Source organism: Sinocyclocheilus grahami, unplaced genomic scaffold, assembly GCF_001515645.1.
Source record: "Sinocyclocheilus grahami isolate Dianchi unplaced genomic scaffold, SAMN03320097.WGS_v1.1 scaffold571.1, whole genome shotgun sequence".
In the NCBI taxonomy this organism is placed as follows: domain Eukaryota; kingdom Metazoa; phylum Chordata; class Actinopteri; order Cypriniformes; family Cyprinidae; genus Sinocyclocheilus; species Sinocyclocheilus grahami.
The window spans coordinates 195,298-217,982 of NW_015505750.1; the positions used below are offsets into that span (position 1 = coordinate 195,298).

At 37.7% G+C, this 22,685-nt stretch overlaps 1 protein-coding gene across 1 annotated transcript in view; it reads left to right on the forward strand.

Annotated features, from left to right (window-relative positions):
• The window catches only part of LOC107556525 (regulator of G-protein signaling 12-like), a 37,135-nt gene extending 14,450 nt beyond the window's left edge, over positions 1-22,685 (forward strand). The window contains exons 4-17 of the mRNA XM_016239664.1: positions 8,423-8,444; positions 12,567-12,736; positions 13,999-14,091; positions 14,359-14,502; positions 16,000-16,179; positions 16,905-17,055; positions 17,289-17,383; positions 17,681-17,875; positions 18,181-18,254; positions 18,449-18,575; positions 18,981-19,077; positions 19,856-19,923; positions 20,545-20,641; positions 20,921-22,685. Coding sequence (XP_016095150.1) covers positions 8,423-8,444; positions 12,567-12,736; positions 13,999-14,091; positions 14,359-14,502; positions 16,000-16,179; positions 16,905-17,055; positions 17,289-17,383; positions 17,681-17,875; positions 18,181-18,254; positions 18,449-18,575; positions 18,981-19,077; positions 19,856-19,923; positions 20,545-20,641; positions 20,921-21,498 — 2,091 coding nt within the window. The 3' untranslated portion in view covers positions 21,499-22,685. The remainder of the gene's footprint in view (positions 1-8,422; positions 8,445-12,566; positions 12,737-13,998; positions 14,092-14,358; positions 14,503-15,999; positions 16,180-16,904; positions 17,056-17,288; positions 17,384-17,680; positions 17,876-18,180; positions 18,255-18,448; positions 18,576-18,980; positions 19,078-19,855; positions 19,924-20,544; positions 20,642-20,920) is intronic.

Genomic DNA, 22,685 nt, shown 5'->3' on the forward strand with positions numbered 1-22,685 from the left:
ACCGAAATTAAGAAATATATCGTGATATCAATTTTGGCCATATCGTCCAGCCCTACTCTGTACTGATATGACCTGCTCTAGAACCTGCCTTTCATTAACATCCACTCTTACTACATGGTCATTTACCTTATGTCATTCTCCAGCTACCCCGCTCCTCACTTTCCTCCAAAAACATGCCTTTCAACATGCCTGTCCATCCTCTTGCATTTTTACCGCATTAAGAAACTCAGTGGAGCTTTGCTGCTGAGTTCCCCGACTGTGATTTTAGACGTTGGGAAATTAAGACAGATGCTTATTTGAAGTGGCAGTACAGGGCCGCCCTGTGACGTTGGAGGCCCAGAGTGAGTGCTTTCTTTTGTCTTGAATGGAGGATTTATTTGAGTTGTGGCAGAGCCATGGATGGTGAAACGGTTGAGTAAGCATTTCTTGATTTCTCTAAGTGAGAGAAAGAGAGAGGCGCTAGTCGGTGCTGAAAAAGATCACCAAGGGAAAAGTCTGACATCTGTTTTTTTAGTTACTACTCAGGTCAAGCAAAGAGAGGAACGAGAGAATCCCATCGTTTTCTTCTCCATCTGAATTTCTCACTCACAACCCAGGCGCTTTCTGCGGAAATTCGAGGTTGCCGTAGTAACAGCACAGAATCAGAATGGAACTTCCTCGTCAGTAAGACTGCCTTGCGCTTGGAGAGCATGTCAGCTCTTGCTGTGGAGGAATGAAATGAGCGCAGTCTTAGGCGTAAGAGCAGAATGGATTCGCCAGTCAGAGCGTTGGGTCTCTACACGTTGGGAGCTGCGCTATATGAATGGACACACCGCGCAAAAAGACCATGAGTCTGAAAAAGAGACTGTCATTTAAAAGGGTCTGCTACTTTCATACGGTGAGTTGGATCTGTGAATGATGAAAAGTTGTTCACTTTTTTTACCTTTTGTTTTCTTTTCCTTCTATATTCCATGTTTCTCTTTATCTGTCTATTGTCTCTTATGTGTCTAGACTGTGAGTTGTTTCTCCGTGAGTCGTTGTAAGATGTTAGAGATGTCTCTTTTGTTAGTCCCCATTCAATAGCACTGTAAACATCCTCCTGCTGTCTGAAAGGAGACAGAAAACACCTGGACTACTAGCACTGGTTGTTCCACTAAAACTATGTCTTCTTGACAAACGTGTGTGCAGATTGATTAGACGTGGGTATTTTGTCAGAATACAGCTCATCTGTCTGTCCTAAAGAGTTTGTGCTATAAGTTAGCTTGAGCATTTGTTATGCCAAAGCAAATAGGCGAGTATTGGATATGAATTCATACCGCTTCACAGTTTGCAGACACACAACTTACTCTTTCTATCCTAGGGAATTTAGCACTCAATGCGAGGGACTATTCATTTCAGATTCAAATCTAAACACTGGAATCTGTTTGTCCGTTAGCTGTTAGTCCCACAGTCTCCTGCTTCTTCTCAAACCACAGTGTGTTAGGCTTGGAAAAACCTTGTCTGTTACTTTTCAAACACCTTACTGGAATGTGTTTATGTGGGAGGGAGAACGGTCATCAAATATGTTTTTTGACCAACATTACAGAGAGCGGACATCCCTCATTTACTTTCATTTTTCCTTCTCTCTCTGTGAGCACACACATATTTTATACTTTTTTCTCCTATTCGGTCACTTTTTTCCAGTTACATTTCTGCCCCCTCTTTTATTTTATAATTTGGACTTTGCATTTAATATGAAAGCACTTGTAAAACTGTTATAAACTATTTTCTTTTGTTATAAACTATTTTCTTAATATCGATTTTTTTATATATATATTTTAATATATTTTAAAATATAATTTATTCCTGTAATGGCAAAGCTGAATTTTCAGCATCATTACGTGATCCTTCAGAAATCATTCTATTATGCTGATTTGGCACTCAAGAAAACATTTATATTATTGACATAAATGTTGAAAATAGTTGTGCTGCTAAATATTTTTGTAGAAACCATGATACATTTTTTGGTATTACTGGATATCGGTATCTTGGAATAAAAAGTTCAAAAGAACTGCTTTTATATCAATATAAATATTAATAAACCCCAAACTTTTAAACAGTAGAGTAAATGTTCTGGGTAATAGAACCGTTGCATGAGTTGTACAAAGTGTGCATCCGCAACTTGCAGCCCCACAAATACATCACATTATGCGATTGCGGTTTCATATTGACTATAATTTTCAGCTTTTAATAATTATCCCATCCTTATTAAATACAGGCCTTGCTTTGTGAGATTATACTATATGAACATCATGACTTTGTGTGTGTGTGTGCTAGCTGTGCTTTCACTCTGTCATGAAGTCGTCCCTCTGTCAGCTAACACATTTGAATATTTTACCCATGCAAATGTAGCACAGAGGTGTTGTGTGTGTGTAATGTCCATAGCCTTGTGTAAACAAACACACTTGGACATACAACAAGTGATGTTTTGTATGTAGGAGGCCTTGCTTTGTGAGATTATACTATATGAACATCATGACTTTGTGTGTGTGTGTGTGCTAGCTGTGCTTTCACTCTGTCATGAAGTCGTCCCTCTGTCAGCTAACACATTTGAATATTTTACCCATGCAAACGTAGCACAGAGGTGTTGTGTGTGTGTAATGTCCATAGCCTTGTGTAAACAAACACACTTGGACATACAACAAGTGATGTTTTGTATGTAGATATGTATTTAGTTCTGCACATTGTGGCCTGTGTTTTTAAAGGAATAATTACTTACTGATAATGTTCTCTGCTGCAACTCAGCAGTAACATCAGGAATGTGCCTCATACAGTATGAAACTCATACATCCACACATCTGGTTGTATGTGAGATCACAGGCCATCCAGCTGCATGCAACTGAAAGTATATGTAAACCCTGAGGTATGTATGGATCTCTCCACAGTCTGTGCTCTGTTAGAGAATGCACAGCAGAGGGGAAGAGAAGGAAAACACATTAAGTAACACCCAGGGTCATCGACTGGGAGAGATGTGGAGATGAAAGCAAGTTGTGATAGAACTTGTGTATTCCTGATGCTTTGATAACTCATCTGAAAAAAAAAAAATCATTTATTTTTCTTAAAATATATGATCTATAACTGGGTTGTTAGATTGTGGTGTGCATAGCTCAGTGCAGTGGTCCCCAAAGTTTTTTTTTAGTGTGAGATCACAGGCCATCCAGCTGCATGCAACTGAAAGTATATGTAAACCCTGAGGTATGTATGGATCTCTCCACAGTCTGTGCTCTGTTAGAGAATGCACAGCAGAGGGGAAGAGAAGGAAAACACATTAAGTAACACCCAGGGTCATCGACTGGGAGAGATGTGGAGATGAAAGCAAGTTGTGATAGAACTTGTGTATTCCTGATGCTTTGATAACTCATCTGAAAAAAAATAATCATTTATTTTTCTTAAAATGTATGATCTATAACTGGGTTGTTAGATTGTGGTGTGCATAGCTCAGTGCAGTGGTCCCCAAAGTTTTTTTTTTATTTTTTTTGCCTCAGGACCCAGATTTGACATCGGACATCAAGTGGTGAACATGAATTATTTATCAATATTTCCAGCCCTGCAAAATATTGAAGTCGGTATGAAATGAAAATCATTTAACCAAGCATTTTTTCGACAATCCATTGCACACTACAGGGCATAATAGGAAAGAAAATATTTGCAGTGACTTACATTATGACTTTCACATGACATGGGCAGAATAAGAAAATGAACAATTATGTAAATTGTTCTTTTTGTTCTTTGTGTCAAACTTTTTAATCCCTTTTATTGCTTTATTATTTGTTTGGTTTTTAGTTTTTTTGTCTTTTGTTATGTTTTGTTTAAATATTTTAGATGATAAATGTTGCAGGTTTGAGCCTTACAAGGGCCACGTACAGTAAAGTAAAGTTTCAGGAGTATAAACTGCATTTATTTCAAGAGTGACAACCGGGAGGGAATCCTCTAAATTATTGTTTTGTATGTGTAGGTAACAGAACTCACTCTCATAATTGTGATGATTGACACTGTGGTAACCATAGCAACGTTCATCTCACACATTTGGTATTTGCTATTTTTGAACAAAGTAATGTTAAAGACTTGTTTTTAACTAAAACCACCAATGACAGATCAAATGTATTTCATGTTTGAAAGACTGCTTCGCAGAGTGCTCTTGATGTGTTGCCATGTCCACTTATTGTAAGCAATTGTTTATTAAGCGTCTTTGGGCTTGTTGTCTGGACTTGGCTCATAATGTTAATAATATTTCTGTATGTGGCTTATTTCCAAAATAAAGTGTTTGGATTTAAGTTCTTATTTACTTATTTGTTTCTAGATCTGGCAACACTGATGAGTCAAGATGTACCTCGCTCTTCATGAACAACTAGTTGTTCAGTTCGGTTCCGTACATGCTGCATAGAATTTTTGTAAATGCATTTGTCACCACCTACATTTTTTGAGACTTAATTCGATTGCAGAATGCGGTTGCCATTCTAGCCTCTGTTTCTTTTCGACTTTCTTAACGTAGTTGCTTTCTATGCTGACGTCATGTGAAACTCATAGAAAAAACTACATCAGCCCCAGTCTTGTGGTGATAAATACGTTTTAATCTTACAAAAACAGATTTTGTTTCAGATCAACCTCATCAATAGGTAACAAAGAGTGCCATCAACCCTGTTACCTATAAAGCATCTTGTGTGTGCCACAGTCTCCTATGTTACATTAAGAAGACAGAAAGAGATTTGGGGTAGAAAGAGTCAGGAATGTGAGGGGTTGAGAGGTTAGAATATGGGGGCTTGGAAAAGGCCACTTATATTTCAATATGTGGTTACAAGCAGGTCCACTGCCAAAAAATGCAAGGAACCCACTGGAATGAGAAGAGGAAGGAGGGGAACAGAAGAGAGTATGTCTAAGCGCTTTGCTCTCTCTGTGAGTCATATAATGTCTTCAAGACATTTCATTTGGAAGGTTTTTTTTAAGAATGATCAACACCTAGGACGTTCAGCATCACTCTGACTTGATCTGCAGTCATAGTCTTCCTAGTGCTACTTTTTTTGGTTTCATATGGTGTTTCCATATAATGAATTAGTACATGGTTTTACCAGGTTAGAAAATGAGCAGCTCTTTCCCAAAGTTACTTATTCTATAGTTGCTGTGGAATTTTCATCTAAAAGTTTTTTTTAAAAATTAAACGTTTCAATTCTGCCTGGAATGGACTGTTTAATTTATCCTTTTTCCTTCTCGTTTTATTCAAGGTCACACTAAATAATTGTATAATTAAGGAAAATAATTTACTAATGGCTGCCATGATCTTTTGTCAGTGGTGTTTCTCCTTTTTGGAGATAATGGGAACCAGATGCACCACTGACAGTAACATCACTGACAGATTTTCAATTGAATTCAGTTGAAGGAAGGTATAACAAAATCAGAAATACCACTATTGGTCCTAGTTACACTACTTTTTTATTAGGAGAAAGAAATTGATTTATTTATCTATTTATGTATTATTATTATTATTATTATTATTTTATAATCCTGGTCATTTGATTCAGAAAATTTACCACATATAAAGTAACTGGTCAGTGGCTTTGGGTTATTCAGATTTGCATAAAAATGTTTTTTACTTTTATTACTTTTAAAATGGTGTTAAAATGTTGACTTGTGCAATTGTAAATGGCTCGTGTAGTCCTTGTCAACATGCTAAAAACAGCTGCTCAACCATTAACAGGCTTAGTTTTACAATTAATTTAAATACATAACTGAATGAGGTATAAAGGACCTTAATGTGAGAGATGGATCATAGATTGACATTGATGTAAAAGAAGGTTAAGTGATAAACTGTTTAGTGTGAAAATATACAAACTTTTAACACTATTGTGTTTATATAGTAAAGGTATCTAGCCTTCAGCAAGCCTCAGCAGTCAGTGATTTACACCTCACAGTCATTGGTGATTGATTGGTAATATAGTTGATGTAGGACAGTGTAGAGTGTGTCCCTGATGTCACTGGACTGATAGAATGAAGTTATAGGCTATGCTGATGTCATCTCAAACAAGGACAGAGTCAGCTTTTGAGCCAAATTATCATTATAAAGAGTGCTCCACATTTTCTGGGATTTTTTTTCAGTTTTCCAAATGCAGTATTGAATAACGTCAGGGTCAGTTTGGGCTTAAATACAAGGTCATGTTGGGAAAGAAATGGTTGTAGTTCCAGCATGTTTATTTGTATAGACTGTTCAAGGAAAACGGCATCCGTCTTTTTGTTTATGCATTCTGATACCAGCCGCCTGACATGTGGTTATTTTGTTTGTTTCTGGATCGTGAATGATCAGACTCCCCCTTTCACTGTCCTTTAATTGCTTGTAATAACCATTTCTAGGCCTGTATCGAATCAGCATTCTTGTTGCAAGAATAAAGCATTTCCTTTGAGAAGGCTTAGGTCAGTTTTGTGCAAACAAACAATGTGTGATTCAGTTTTTTTGGAAATCAGTTGTGCTTTTCTTTGTCATTTTAGGAAGTTTTTTTTTTTTATATAGTCAACATTCTTCTGAATGTGGAAAAATACTCACAGATTAAAATTGTATTATTCTTTTATGGGTTCCCTCTAAGAGAGTTTAATACATGTAATATAAAACATAATTTATTTAAAGCTGCAGTCCGTAACTTTTTTTTTGGTTAGAAATTATCCAAAATCAATATTTGAGCAAGTATATAACCAGCCAGTGTTTTGTAATATAAAACATAATTTATTTAAAGCTGCAGTCCGTAACTTTTTTTTTTGGTTAGAAATGATCCAAAATCAATATTTGAGCAAGTATATAACCAGCCAGTGTTCAAAACTATCGCCTTACTTTAGCCCAATTCACGGTTAGCTTATAATAATGTTTTCTAATTTGAGTGGTATGGGTAGGTTTTTGCGGGAAATTCGAGCATGCCGCTGCGTCATTACGTCACGTCTGTAAACATAAAGAAGTTGTCCCGGCTACTAGACTATCGCATGTGAGGATCCTGCAGGTGGCAGATCGTTTATATAGCCTTTTTTCACAGCAGCTAGAATAATTAAATGTATAATTTTGATGGCGGATTGTAATCCAGAAAGGACTATGTGTTTATGAAACACATGTGAATGAAATTAAATTATATTCCAGTTTTAAATGTGCTTCTGATTACAGATAGCATACGTGGGATTACACAAGATTTGTTTTTTAAAGACAACCAGTTCAAAGGGAGCATAATTTGCTTTTTGGGTTAAAAGAATTTCTTAATATGAAATTCTAATGGTATGACAATTAGAGATTAGACTGTGCAGAAGTTGAAATCTACACGCTAATACACACTATATGCAATGCTGATGTTGTTAACATGAATTATTTGAGAATAAAGTATAACAATAATAATAATTTGCACGGTTTGATGTGATATGAGCTAACCAATCTTTAGATTAAATCACCATTGGTAGCGCGATTTATTGTAATGCTTTTTCCTCAGTTGGTCAGAACAAACGTGGCAGACTTGTTACTTACTTGTTCAGATGACCGTATATGGTGAAAATTCTTATTTGGGTCATATATTCCAAGACGTAGGCGAGAATCTGTGATTCCTAAAATTTGAGGTTGTTTTTGAAGAAAGTCTCTCATTTAAAAAAAAAAATAGAAATCTTTTGAAACATTCTAAATGTCTTTACTGTCACTTTTGATTAATAATAATGCATCCTTATAATGCAATATTAATTTCTTAAAAAAAAAAAATCTTACTGACCCAATCCTAAAAAGAATTTCAATCTAAAGTATTCGTTCTCCGTCTTTTTCTGCGTAAATGTGCTATTTGTAGAAAAACTACACTATTTAAGCTGAAATACCCTGGGAATTTCATCACTCGCTGACCTTTGAGCCCACAGTTAAAGGAAATCACTCATTTGGCACCCATCCCATACAAACACTTTGCACATCCACTCACCTGAATGCCACTGTTATGACTGTAGCATGCATCATTTGACCCCGCAATAAATGGGTCATCTCTCTGATTAAATCACTGATGAAACTGAAATAAAAATGTAATGCAATCAACACTATCGACATTTTTTCCCATTTTGTACAAATTCTATGACTCATTATTTGTCATATGGGATAAAAAGGTTTCAGTCTCTTGCTTAATCTCTTACTAAACCATGAAATGACATGCTTAGGCAAATCAAAAACTGGGCGGTACTAATGTGTCACAATGGGCGGAGTCTGGGATATCAAGATTGCTGGAATGTACCTGATGCATCTCATTATTTTAGAGTGAGTTAGGAGGCGTGTGTGAAAGACTGTACCAGTAAAACAGGAAGAGCTGGTGTGTGTATCATGCCACCAGAGTACCCTGCTATGTTGCAGACTTCAGTGTGTGTTTGTGTTGGTGAAGAGAGTCACTCACACATGTCTTTCTGTGTTCTCTTGCAGTCTGCGGCTGTCTCCGATGGTGGTGAGTAATTAATACATTTTTCGATATTAAAATCTGAAACCGCATCTGATCCTCTTATTCAAATGTCTGTTTTTATGTCTTACTTTTGTTCCACCCATATGTTTTTTTTTTTTTTGGTCACACTTTCATCCTTGAGTTTCACTTCTTTTGTACGCCATCTCTTTGGGATCTAATTACTTCTACATTTCTCGTAGATACATTACTTTCACCTTTTTGTGTTCTTTTCCTATTCTGCTCCATTTTCACTCCAGTCTCGTTTCTGATGCTGTTTCGATTTTCTATGCTGTGTTTTCAGTGTTAATGTATATATATGTAGATCTGAAATGGAGAGCTCTACGCAAATTAAGGAGAAAGCAAACATCAATTTGGGTGTTTTTTTATTTGCCTGATCTCTTGCTAAGATTGGCTTTCTGTTCCCAATGACATCCATCCATCCCCCCAAATCCAGCTCTTATACAGCAGTTTTTGCTCTATAAGTGCTTGTTAGAATAATATAGACTAGCATTTTAAAGTCTCTGGGTCATTTTGTGGGAGTAAACAATGTAATTTAAGTTCATTTGGTTCTTTTTGAGCTCAGCTGCAACATTATTTGTGATCAGTTTTCCTCTGAAATCACTGTTGCAATTTACTGTTGCATAAGGTTAAAATGTGACCAAACTAATTCTGGTGTTTCATTACGTGCCTCTTTAAACCTTCAGCCCAACTTCCTCTTTTTATACAAAACTATACACAAGGAACAGCACCAATGATTGTACATTAAGTAATATGTTGTCTGATTCATCAGGCCAGAGCGAGTTAAATCTCTGTATTTCAAGTCCAACTGCACTAGGAGTGAAGAAGCCATAACTACCTCCCCTCTTCCCCCTCAGTGCCTCAATTAACATGTGTGAATGTGTCAGGGATTCTGTGAATGTTTGCTTAACGTTGCCGGTCGGAGCCATAGATCTTTCAGCCTTATGCATAACAAAAGGTACAGAAGGACAAATGTATGCATGCAAAACTGTGAGGAACTTATGGTTACACTTTATTTCAATAGTCCACTTTAGACTTTCTACTACCTATAAGTAACTTTGCAACTACATGTGAAACTAACTATCATTAATTTGCAACTCCATGTCACCTAACTCTCAAAGGATTATTAGTAGACTGTTAGGTTATGGTTAGGGTTAGTAGAATAATTTGACGAACTTGCAAAGGTACTTATAGTCAGTAACATGCCTGTTGAGGAACCATCAAAATTACTTCCACTAATGACTAGTAGTTGACATGTCGTTGCAAAGTTACTTATTGTTAGGAGAATTTTAAAGGTGGACTATCGAAATAAAGTGTTACCAACTTACTTCAGTGGGCTGTTTCTTTTACGATCCAGTAGTAGTTTTTAATGTTTGTGTTGTGCTGCCCTTCAAACACAACGACCATGAGAGGATCTGAATTGAGTTTAGTCCGGCTGGATGAGTGTTCAGGTGCCGGGGCCAGATTCTTTTATCCCTAGAAACTGCTCCAGGATCAATTAACGGCATGGCAGGATGTCGTAAATCTGCCTGTGAAAGCAGAGAGAGTGAGATAAGGACCACTTGTAACGTCAGTAACACCCATCCATTTTGAGATCAAAGTGCAAATCTCAGCAACCTTTCATTTCCTTCATTATTCTGCTGTCTTTAGACTTGAGCTGTGTTCTTGTAGATGTCTTGGTGTGAGTTTTACAGTCTGGACCTCTCAATGTGTCAGACTATTTAGTGTACAGGATGTCTTTATCTAGGGATCAATGACCTGATGCTTATTTATTTCTGTCAGGATCTATTAATTTAATTCATAAATACAATCACTTGAATGCACCTCATCTATGATGAATGTTTTTAATTTCTGAATTGAAATTCATTTTGATATTTTTGGGGAGCAAATAAAAACTGTTGGTGATGGATCGACATCACAATGAATAAAAAAAGTACATGTTTGAAAAGAAAACCTTGTTAAGTAGTATTATAGTGGCAAATAGTGTCATAATCTTAATCTTAGAGAGAGAAAAAAACATGTGCAAATTTAAGAGAAAAAATGTCTGCCAAATCAAAATTATGTGGTGTAGCTAACGATTATGTAGAGAAAAACACAAAAACTGGAAGTGATATCATAGGACCTACCCAGACCCTCATGACTGTGTGTCAAGGTCAGTAAGTCTCTTAAATTATCATATAATTTGACCTTTTTATCACAAGACCAGGTTAGTTCAGGTTGTGAAATGTCATGTGGACTCCCCCAATACATATTTATGTATATATTTTTTTACATATTTAATACAATTACATAATGTATTAATACATAACATACATTTATATTTATGAATTAATCATATTTGTTCAAAAATATATTTACCTTAAAAATTTTTTTTTAAACATTTGTTTGAAAATTATTAGGATGCATGCATTCTTATCGTAGATACTCTTATTTGTAATTGACCCCCATTATAACAAGGCAGGTGGACATTATGCAACACAGTCAAAATGAAATCGTCCTATCTGTTTATGTGTGCAGTTTGTCTTCAGTTATGGTGCTACTGGGTGGCTGTGCTGGTCCAGCATTAATATTGCAGGTTCTTGTTACCTCTACCGTCTAAGTTTCCCTCCCCTCTCTACTTTCAATAATTTATCATCTACCTGTTTAGAGCTTTGTGCACAGGCCACTCTATCTGTTTACCTCTATGCATGCATGTAGTCTCATCGCTGTGTCGGTTTTGTTTAGTTAGTTACTAGATGCTTATGATGTCTGCATTCAGCATGTACATTAGCTCTATGGACAGTTTGATAGCTGTTCATCCTCTGCACCGTGGTAGTGTGTGTTTGTAATGTGGGGTGATGGATGTCAAAGCCTGGCGTCCAATTGGCATGAAATACCTGGTAAAGTGGCATCAAACAGGCTCGTACCAGCTTTACCCAGGTAAGAGCTTGTGCTGATAGTGACCCACAGTCTGATGAGATTCTTTCAGAGGTGGTCTAACTGAACCTTAACCATTGGATTTCTTCTGAGTGCTTTTTTTTAGCGTACGTTTTATATTCAGCTACGCTAAAGCCTTTGCCGTTAAACTGTCTTCTGTTCATTTGAGTGTTTTTGAGGATTACTTTAAGGAATAGTTCACCTTTAGTCATTATTTCTCACCCTTATGTTGTACCAGAACACACAGAACACAAAAATAAATCTGTTCATAGTAACATGGAATATAGTTATATGAACCACTTTTATGGTATGTTTATCCTTTATGCAGCTTGACAGCTCCTGTTCGCTATGAACTGTTTGATTTTTCTGTTTGATGTTCTTCCGATAAAGTAACAGCATATGAGTTTGGAACAACACGTGGGTGAGTAAATAATGACTATTTTTATTTTTGGGTAAACTGTGCCTTTAAAGAAGAATATGCTTTGTAACTTTAATCAATAGTATTTGATTACAAGAACTCACCAACCAATCAAAATCATCCAGAAACTAAAAAGAGAGTATTTATCAGCAGAAGCAGCAGTAAAGTAGAAAAGTATCAGGTGGTTTAAGAAAGCAGGTTAAGGGCTGATGAAGGCATTTAGGTAAGTGGAGAAACATCTTGAATTTGTCGTATGTCACGTGTGCTGTTCTAGCTCTGAAGTTTTTGTTGTTCATTTGCAAATGCAGGTCTATTTTAAGAATATGGTTTTAGTTTAGAGCAGGGATCCTCAAATCTGGCCCACGAGATCCACTTTCCTGCAGAGTTTAGCTCTAACCCTAATCAAACACACCTGAGCATGCTAATCAATGTCTTCAGGATCATTCGAAAATCACAGGTAGCTGAGTTTGATCAGGGTTGGAGCTAAACTCTGCAACGCATTGGACCTCCAGGGTAAGACTTGAGGAACCCTGGTTTAGAGCACTCTCGCCCTTATTCAGGAATCTGGGTTACATAATTCAGGTCCCGTTAGGCATTTGCTGATTTGAAAGAGTTCATATTTTTTGGAGGGTTATTGTGTCTGTCATATGTAATAAGTCAAATTGAATGAAGAAAAAGCTTCATGATACTATTAATTTTTTCTTTAACAAAAATAATTGTGCCACTGTGTTTGGTGCAAATAATAGTAACATTGTTATCTCATTGTTTGTGCATAGAGCTGAACAGTGTGGACCTGAAAGGCTGCGGCAGTGATAACAGTCTGAACAGCAATGCCAGCCTACCTAGCGTGCAATGCCATAGACGCCACACTGAACGGCGCGTTGCATCATGGGCCGTCTGCTTCGAGCGGCTACTACAGGATCCCGTCGGTGTCCGATATTTCTCGGTACGTTGGATTGGTCCAAGTCATCCTTTTGCACAGCAGACAGCCACACTGTTACAGAATACTTGATCGATGTTGGCTGAGAGTACATCTCAAGCTTTATGCATTTTAATTGAAAATGGGAAGACCTCAGATACCTCTGAAGTTGTAAAGGCTTTCTCAGTGAGTTTGAATGAGGAACTTGATAAATTCAAGGTCTCAAACAAAACCACCAGGAAGTGTTTGAAAAGGAGTTTTTTGAAAAGCAAAGAATTCTTACAGAATTTACACTGAACAAAATTATAAACGCAACACTTTTGTTTTTGCTGAACTCAAAGATCTAAGACTTTTTCTATGTACACAAAATACCTATTTCTCTCAAATATTGTTCACAAATCTGTCTAAATCTGTGTTAGTGAGCACTTCTCCTTTGCCGAGATAATCCATCCACCTCACAGGTGTGGCATATCAAGATGCTGATTAGACAGCATGATTATTGCACAGGTGTGCCTTAGGCTGGCCACAATAAAAGGCCACTCTAAAATGTGCAGTTTTATCACACAGCATAATGCCACAGATGTCGCAAGTTTTGAGGGAGCGTGCAATTGGCATACTGACTGCAGGAATGTCCACCAGAGCTGTTGCCCGTGAATTGAATGTTAATTTATCTACCATAAGCCGTCTCCAAAGGCGTTTCAGAGAATTTGGCAGTACATCCAACCGGCCTCACAACCGCAGACCACGTGTAACCACACCAGCCCAGGACCTCCACATCCAGCATCTTCACCTCCAAGATCGTCTGAGACCAGCCACCCGGACAGCTGCTGCAACAGTCGGTTTGCATAACCAAAGAATTTCTGCACAAACTGTCAGAAACCGTCTCAGGGAAGCTCATCTGCATGCTCGTCGTCCTCATCGGGGTCTCGACCTGACCGCAGTTCTTTTGATATGCCACACCTGTGAGGTGGATGGATTATCTCGGCAAAGGAGAAGTGCTCACTAACACAGATTTAGACAGATTTGTGAACATTATTTGAGAGAAATAGGCCTTTTGTGTACATAGAAAAAGTCTTAGATCTTTGAGTTCAGCTCATGAAAAATGGGGGCAAAAACAAAAGTGTTGCATTTATAATTTTGTTCAGTGTAGTTCAGCCAGTGAGTAGTTAGTAAGTTTAATTTTCTAGTTTAAAGGTAAAAGACAACATGTGTGTAAAGGACTTTATTTTGTATGTTTTGCGGTATAATCAATGATCTTTAATTTATTTGTTTTTATCTTCATCCTGCAGGAGTTTCTGAAGAAGGAGTTCAGTGAGGAGAATATTTTATTTTGGCAAGCATGTGAATATTTCAGTCATGTTCCTGAAACAGACAAGAAACAGGTATAAAGTCCACATATTTACCAGTTGAATTTAAATAATGTAAATTCAGTTTAATTTATTTATTCATGTATTTATTTATTTATTTTACTTGGGTACTTGATCACAAAACATATGCCGTGAATTTTTGGAGGCTGTTTATTAGATCTTTTTTCATCTATAGCAGTCCATTTAGTGTAGTAAATACACCCTTTACATGGACAGGATGAAATAAACAATGTTTTTCATTTGCCGTTTGATTGTAACCTTGTCGTGACTTTTGGCCCCCAGCTGTCCCAGAGGGCCAGAGAGATCTACAACAGCTTCCTGTCGAGTAAGGCCACCACACCCGTCAACATTGATAGTCAGGCTCAGTTGGCTGACGACATCCTCAACGCTCCAAGACCAGATATGTTTAAAGAGCAGCAGCTACAGGTAAGTGCTCAAATTTGGAGTCTTTACTGTAACATTGGGGGTACAGCACTGTATTTCTGAATAAAAAGCTTTAGCACAGAAATAACAGTGCCTAAAAATTTCCCAAAGCACCTCAGGCTGCGTTGGTGTCAGGCCCATCCTAGAGATGTTGAAATGTTGGAAAATCCATGCCCTTACATGCCTTAACCTGTCTTTTTATGTGGTTCTACTTAACACCTTTCCCAGACCAGTTAATATAGAACAATCAAATTATTTCAGTTATTGTATTTTTCATGACAACATGACCAAAAAAATAAATAAAAACAGATCCTGATCCCAGAAAGCTGTGTACTCCCTAGCACCCTCCACTGCATGTCTGTAAGGCGTTACCATCTTTGAGGACTGTAGGCAAGATGTGAAATAATAAAGTATTTTGAATTCAGCTCTGTGATGTCATAAGATCATGAATGTAGCATCATGTAGACTCCAACCCCATGATAACCGTGAGGAAACCTGCGGGCAACCTTTGTGCTCGTAGCAGCAGAGAATGTGTTCTTATAAGGCGGAGAATCACGTAGCAGCATTTAGAGGGTCCTGTCTGGCTGTCACCTCCTTATCCAAGATCTCTGTAAATCACAAACTCACATCAACATTTTGTTGGCCACATTTTGCAATGTCAGATAACTGTGGCTGTTCAGTAGTATAATGCACAACCCCCGCAAACCAGGCCCTTCATTTTTTCCACCCCATTTTTTTTTTTTTTCTGGATTTGTCATTTAAAAACAGTGAATCTGGTGCCATAAAAACGGTGCTGTTTTTAATCAAGCTTGCATTTTGTTCAGGAAGATATTTTAATGTTTTTGAAATAAGTCTCTTATGATGAACAAGGTCGCATTTATTTGATCAATAATAGAGTAAAATCAGTAATATTGTGAAACATTATTACTGCGTTCTATTTTATTGTAAAATGTAATTTATCCATTTTGCTGAAAAAAAGCTGAATTTTCAGCAGCCATTATTCCAGTCTTCAGTGTCACATGACCCTTCTGAAATACTCGTTGAAAGCAGTTTTTTTGTTAAAAAACTTTTTTTAATGAATGAAAAGTTTAAAAGAACAGCATTTATTTGAAACTGAAATATTTTGTTACACTGTATATGTTTTCACTGTCATTTTAGATTAATTTAATACATCCTTGCTGAATAAAAGTATTAATTTCTTTAAAAAAAAAAGACTGACCTCCTTTCAACTTGAACGGAATTGTATATTATCGCAGCTGATAAGACCCACATTGGTGGTCATCAGCATATGTTGTTCATAAGGATGCTGGTCCCAGCGTGAAATGCTGGTGCCCCCACTGGTTTGCTTAAGCAGCTTTACCAGCAAGACTAGAAAAGCTATGCTAGTTGACAAACATAAAAAATATGGATATGCTAGACCAGTATCGAGATTTGTGCCTTGTCTTGTGTCTTGTAAGCAGCTGATTTTACAGTGCAACTCTTCTTTTTTTCCCTCAATAGATCTTTAACCTGATGAAGTTTGACAGTTACACTCGCTTCCTAAAGTCCTACCTGTATCAAGAATGTATGCTTGCCGAGGTGGAGGGGCGTCCTCTTCCAGACCCCTACCAGGTCCCCAGTAGTCCCACGTCCAAACATAGCACAAGCTCTGACCGCTCTAACCTCTCTACACCTAAAAAGGTAACACACACACATTTGTGTTTACTTTATATCTTACGCCCTTCATTAGAATGATGACAGTCAGTTGACAGTTGACACATTGACTTCCTTTGAAACATAATCACAAAATCAAACAATTTGTGAAGCACATCAAAGGATGATACCCCCAATTATCTCTCAGTGGAAGGTTTAGTAACACCTTCAGCAGTTTGTGTACATTGATATGTGATTATGTATGAACATTTATCAGTTATGAATTTATGACCTTTGTAACTATTGAAATATGATCTGTTCAGCATTGCAGAATGTAATAATGTGTATAGATGTTATTTGGAAGTTTTACCATCATTTGGCTAAAATGTCTCACTTTTACTGTCCTTTTAAAGTAATTTGTGACCTATGTATGTGGGAATGGCTTCACACCTAAAAGTATTTAAATGCAATTGCATTTAAGGTGTCATACTGAAGCTATTGTCAGCATTATATTCTTGTTTACATAGTCAAGTGATAATATAGTTATTCCAGAAGCTTTCAAAGGAAGAGAGACAGTCATCTCAGTTAACATCCCCACCATGCCTTCCAGTCAGATCTAATTTAACTCCGTAAATTCCTCACCGGCTATGCATCTCATTTTTATTCTGCATATCAGTGGTTCATTGGCCACCAGGAATTTTTTTTTATTGTCTGTTGCCTCAGATCTTAGTGTAACGCCTTTGTGTTTGAGAATAATTGAAATTTTTTTGAAGATGCAGGACGACAAGAAGAGTAAATCGGGAAGGTCCCTAAATGACGACAGCAGAGATGAACATAGCGATAAAAAGAAAAGCATTTTCTTCTCCTGGTCCAGAAATAGAAGTTTCGGAAAAGGATCTAAGAAGAAGGACCTTGGAGACTACAGTGAGTGGGGGACATCAGTGCTGATTCTGTTAGATTATTGTTCTGCCGTTTAGATTCATTTAGTTTCTTTATATTTACTGTGCACTTACAATGCTCATAGATTTTTGATACTTTTCATGTCAGCATTTTTGTTTCTGTGCTTCTTGTCTCTCCTTGAATATTTCCTCCAGCTTCTCCAATTCCCTGCATTTTCCAGTATGTTGGTTACAAATGATATTTGTCTTTCACCATAGGCTTTACTGGTAGTAACGGACGGAGAGAATCACAGGGCTCTTTGTCGTCTGGTGCGAGTTTGGAACTTGCAACCTCTGGTTCTGGAAAAAACGAGGTGAGTCGAATGTGTCTGACTTGGTAATCTGTCTAGGATTATTAGGATTTTGTCATAATTATCAAATGTAATATATTGTATTAATTCAACCCAGTCAATTAATAATGATGCTGATGATGGTCATATTATTATTATTATTTAAATGTAGTAGAATTATTTTATAATAATTATTTGTTTTTAAGAATATATCCTTCACTTATGAGCATTATCTCCAATTTAATATAGCTGAATTTAATATTTTTGTGTTCATTTCATTTGTTTGTATTGCTTATTCGTTTGTAATCCTTTGTCTGACAGGGTGAGGTGTCGCGTAACTCCATGTCGTTGTCTGAGCGTGCCGTGCGTCACTGTAACATTAACCTTCCGGATGGTTCATGCTGCTCAGTACCCATCAGGCCTGGCATCTCCATCAGAGAGGTGCTCTTAGGCTTATGTGAGAAGCTCTGCATTAATCTGGCTGCTGTGGATCTGTTCTTAGTAGGAGGAGAAAAGGTAACATGCCTATCATAGTGCAGTTCAGATCACCAATGCTAGATGTTAATTGTGTTTTGTGGTAAAACTATACTATAATAGTAACCAGTAATTAAGGTACCTTCACTTTTGCTTTTGCTTTTAATTTTGGCCTGTCCACTTTGAAAGGTTACAAGGTGGTTTCAGTATGTGTGTGTTTGTGCTGAGTGTTGCATTTACGTGTGTGTGTGTGTGTGTGTGTGTGTGTGTGTGTGCGCGCATCTGCATCATTTGATACTGCAATGCTGTAATGGACTATAATAGCATGTATTGTCCTTGTGTTAAAGCCTTTAGTGTTGGACCAGGACTGCATGACACTGTGCTCCAGAGATCTGCGGCTGGAGAAACGTACGCTATTCCGGTACACACCTGTTTAGTTTTTATCTCTGTCTATCCATTCATTCATCTTTTCATCTATCATTTTTGTCTGTCTTTATGTATTCATCAGGCCTCTTTTTCTTTTATACTTTTCAAACTTAACTGAAGTTTTTCATTATCATTTTGTAAAGTTTATTTTCCTTAACTTCTCTCTCTTTCTTCATCTCCCCCTCATAGACTGGATCTGGTGCCCATAAACCGTTCTGTTGGGCTGAAAGCAAAACCCACTAAGCCAGTTACAGAAGTGCTGAGGCCGGTGGTGGCCAAATATGGCTTGAACTTAGGAGACCTGGTGGCCAGGATAGTGAGTCAAACATATGCTTATTTAATTAATTAATTTTTTTTAGAAAAGAGAGGTTTTACAAGCGGATAATGTAGTATATTGTATCTTGGATGTATCTCATTTATTGGATATATTGGCATGTATCTTAGAAAATGTTTTATGCACAATATTGTATAAAAAAAATTCTCACAAAAAACATGATGACGATGTGTTTGTGGGTTAAGAATCATGTTGGGTTATCAGGTTTCACAGTAGCGTATAAAGTATGTTTCCATCATCTTGCTTGTTTAGCTGGTTTGGTTTTGTAGCACATTGCTCTATGGAGATGGAGGAATATGGGCTACTGTACCATAAAATGTGAAATATATGCATTTTGTGATTTTATGAAATGGCTATTAATTAGATATGTTGTTTTTGTGTGGGTAGAGTGGAGAGAAAGAGCCGCTGGATCTTGGGCTTCCTATATCTAATCTAGATGGACTGAGGGTGGTTCTGGAAGCGGGAGACCACGTTCCAGGAAAAGGCAAGATGCACACACACATACAGGACAGACATCATTCACATAATCCAATCTGATTCTTTGATTTCACCCACTGTGAAACAATATCATGAAGGCCAAACAATTTTATTTCCTAAATGTGGATTTTATAATCATCTAGATCTGTAATTCCCCTGATAGCTGTATAAACAATTAGGTATCTGTTAGGTCCCTTTTAAAATAGAAATTCACTTTAGTATACTTTTAAAAAGAGTACTTACTGTATTAATTACAGAAATAATTGATTACATTACAGTATTAATTACAGAAAGAATACACTTTAAAATAATATACTTAAGTGCAAACTAAATGTAATGTTTTAGACATGTAATTGCTTGTTAACTGCAATTAAATGAAATATATTATTGTTTAATTTAAATTTTATAATTACTTCTATTGTGTTTTTAAAATTTGGTTAAAAGTGTGCTGCCGAATATACTGATGAGCATTTTTGGTAAACTAAAATATACTTGAATGTAATTTATTTTATTTACATATATTTGTAATTACACATTTGTAATGATGAAGGTGCGGTTGCGTACATTTAAAATGTATTGACTTTAAATGCAATATGGAATCACACACTACAGTAAAAATTATAGTCAAGTTCATATGCTTTAGTATGTCAACACATTAAAGTAATTGTACTCATGCACTTTGCATTATGAAAGTAAAACATGTTATGTATGCCTTGTTGTCTTAAACATAGTTGCTTGCTCTTAAGCTTGAACAGAATAAGTTAACTTTCTCCCTCTCTAAACAGACAAACAAAAGCTGGTCTCATCTAAAAGTCACGGTCCACCTCTGTCTACGCGAAGCCAGTCTGCCACAGTAAGACCTCGATCTCCAAGATCATACATTTTCATCTCCTCCTCTCTCTTTCTTTCTTTGTATTTTTTGGCCTTTGTGTGGGGAGTCTGTGCATGGCCGGCTTCCCTATTCTTTTCTCCAGTCTGAAGGCTGTCTCTGCATTTCTGGGCCTGTGGATGATCTAACCCCACTTCTCGGATCACAGCAACCCACCTCTTTACCACTTCATTTCCTTCAACACACCACAATGTTGTGAGGGGATAGCAGACTCTGTCCGCCAAGAGTTCCTTGGTTCAAGGGTTCTTCCTTTGTACAGACTCTTTCATCTTTATAGTTGCTGGTAGCTGTGTGCAAAGAACGTGGAGCGTGGATGTTTATTGATGTTGGGTCTTGTGGTGGCATGCTGTGCTGGTGGTGGTTTTTCTGCAGTGACATGCTGTGCTGAATGGAGATTGACTTTAATATGCTTGCACAAGTAGAGCGAGTATGTACACTAGCTTTAGTGATAGTGACTAGAGGCCCACCCAGTGCCCCTATGAGGCCCCAGTAGTTTTAGCCCTGCGCCCCAGAGAAAGCCTTGTAGAAAAGGCGGTTCTCATCCACGCACCCTTAATGTGCCCCATTCTTATTGTCGCTACCCAGGGGGAGGACAAAGCGGCAGGAAAGGCTTCGGCTGTGAAAACCAGGGCCCAGGTGGAAAAGCGAAAACAGAAAAAGCTTAATATAGATGAAGCTGAAGGTAAAAAACTATTCCCCTTTCACTTTCTTGAATAATCTATTTCTTTCACCTAGTTAGGCGGTGAAGTTGTTCTTGGCTACATCTTATGCTAACCAATCTCTGTAGCAACACTGGCTGATGTAGCTAATGCTAACACAAGCACACTTTGCAGCCGCAGTAAATCTTTTGCTGATGTCTTGTAAGAATGCTTTCTATCTCACGCTCTCTGTAACATGTCAGATGTGCTTTTTACTTTCCAACAAATAAAACAGTTTAAAATTTTGTTTGTTGTTCAACCAGAATTCTTCGAGCTCATATCCAAAGCACAGAGCAACAGAGCTGACGACCAGCGGGGTTTGCTGAACAAATCCAACCTTGTCCTTCCGGACTTCCTGCGCCTCAACACGGAAGCAGACAGCAACAACCTCAGCTCCACCCCTGTCTCCCACAAGAACCGGCCCCGATCCAAGGAGAACGGCTCCGCACTCAGTGCCAGCCACCAATCGCAGAGCTTAGATTCAGCGGTGGAAGGCACAGTGCCTAGACGTGCCCTGATGCCTCCCAATAGCGCTCTCAGAAACGCAGCAGGCCGAAATCCACCACCGTTTAGTTCCTCACTATCCCCAATCCCACACTCGCAAAAAGGGGGCTCGTCCGGGATCACAGACTGGAGGAGTGATGGAGGGGTCCAGGCACTGGAGGAAGAGGAGAGCGGCACGGACCTGACATTTGTCGCCGAAGGTGACATCACAAGCCCTAACAGCTCTCTCCTTCACCAGTCCCCTATGCCTCTCCCTCCCTCTCCAGACCGACTGCACCTCTTGAGGGAGGACACTTTCCAGGACAGCTGGGCTCGATCAGGTACCTCTCCTGTGTGAACAAACTACACTCGCATGTGTTATCCTCACCTCTCTCTGGTCCCTCCTGAAGATGTGTGTGATTTCTGAGTGCTGTGGATTTGCTGTGTTCCTCATCGTAAGCCCTATGCCAAACCCTGGCAAAACCACATCCTTCCCATGTACATTTGACCCCCTTTAAGCACTTTAATGAAGAATCGAAAAAGAGACTTCTACCTACAATGCATTTGACAGTTTATTTTCCCCTGAAAGTATTTTAAAACAACTAGCCACACACAATCTTGACAATCATTGACTTTCACAGCTTTTATTCCACTGAGAGAAACGACAGAATTATTGTAGCCAGTCGGACTGATTTGAGGTTAGTAGTGAACTGAATTGATCTTCCTCGTTTTCTGCATAAATCTGCCCTCTGGCTTATCACATGATGGCCTTAACAGGAGCCAAAACTGACTGAACTAAACATGTGATAGTTCTTCAACATTAAATATGAACTACATACCAGACGTGGAGTGTTTGAGGTGACAAACACCCTCGTTTATGCATGAATATATTTGTCTGTTCAAAAAAGTTGTTCAAATGATGTGAATACACAACTAAAACATAAACAAGCACAATCAGTTTTAGTACGACAGAGGCCTCACCTTACCTCTCAATGGTTACCAGTAGTGTGCCTTCCATGAACCTGTCCATGAAACCTAAATATTGACAAAGAGTCTTCAGTAACTCCTCATGACCTCACATTTCTATATTTCAATCTTAAATTGAGACCTCAGAGCTTTTTTTTTTTCCATCGTATTCGTATGAAAATGCAATTCAACAATGTGTAGCTACGCAGATCACTTCCTGTTTATCACCATGACATCACTTCCATGTTTTTTAAGCTACGGTATCATATGTTACTTATGTAATTGTGTAATATAATCCTAAAAAGGATTAATTTATCCTAGATGAAACTTCAGTATATCTTCTTGAATGATAAAATACTAAATGTGTACATAGTTTCTGTTACATCTGTGTGATTTATTGCTATGTTGAGTTGCTGACATTGTTGAATTGTTCTCCATTCAAATCCTTCTGACACTGAAATCATTTTCAGTTTTCTGTAGCAGTCCTTTTTGTAGACAACCAATATCTCTACTCAGACTGATTTCTGCAAACCTGTAAATAGAGTTAAATAAATGTTAGGGGTGAGATTTCTCCCTTCC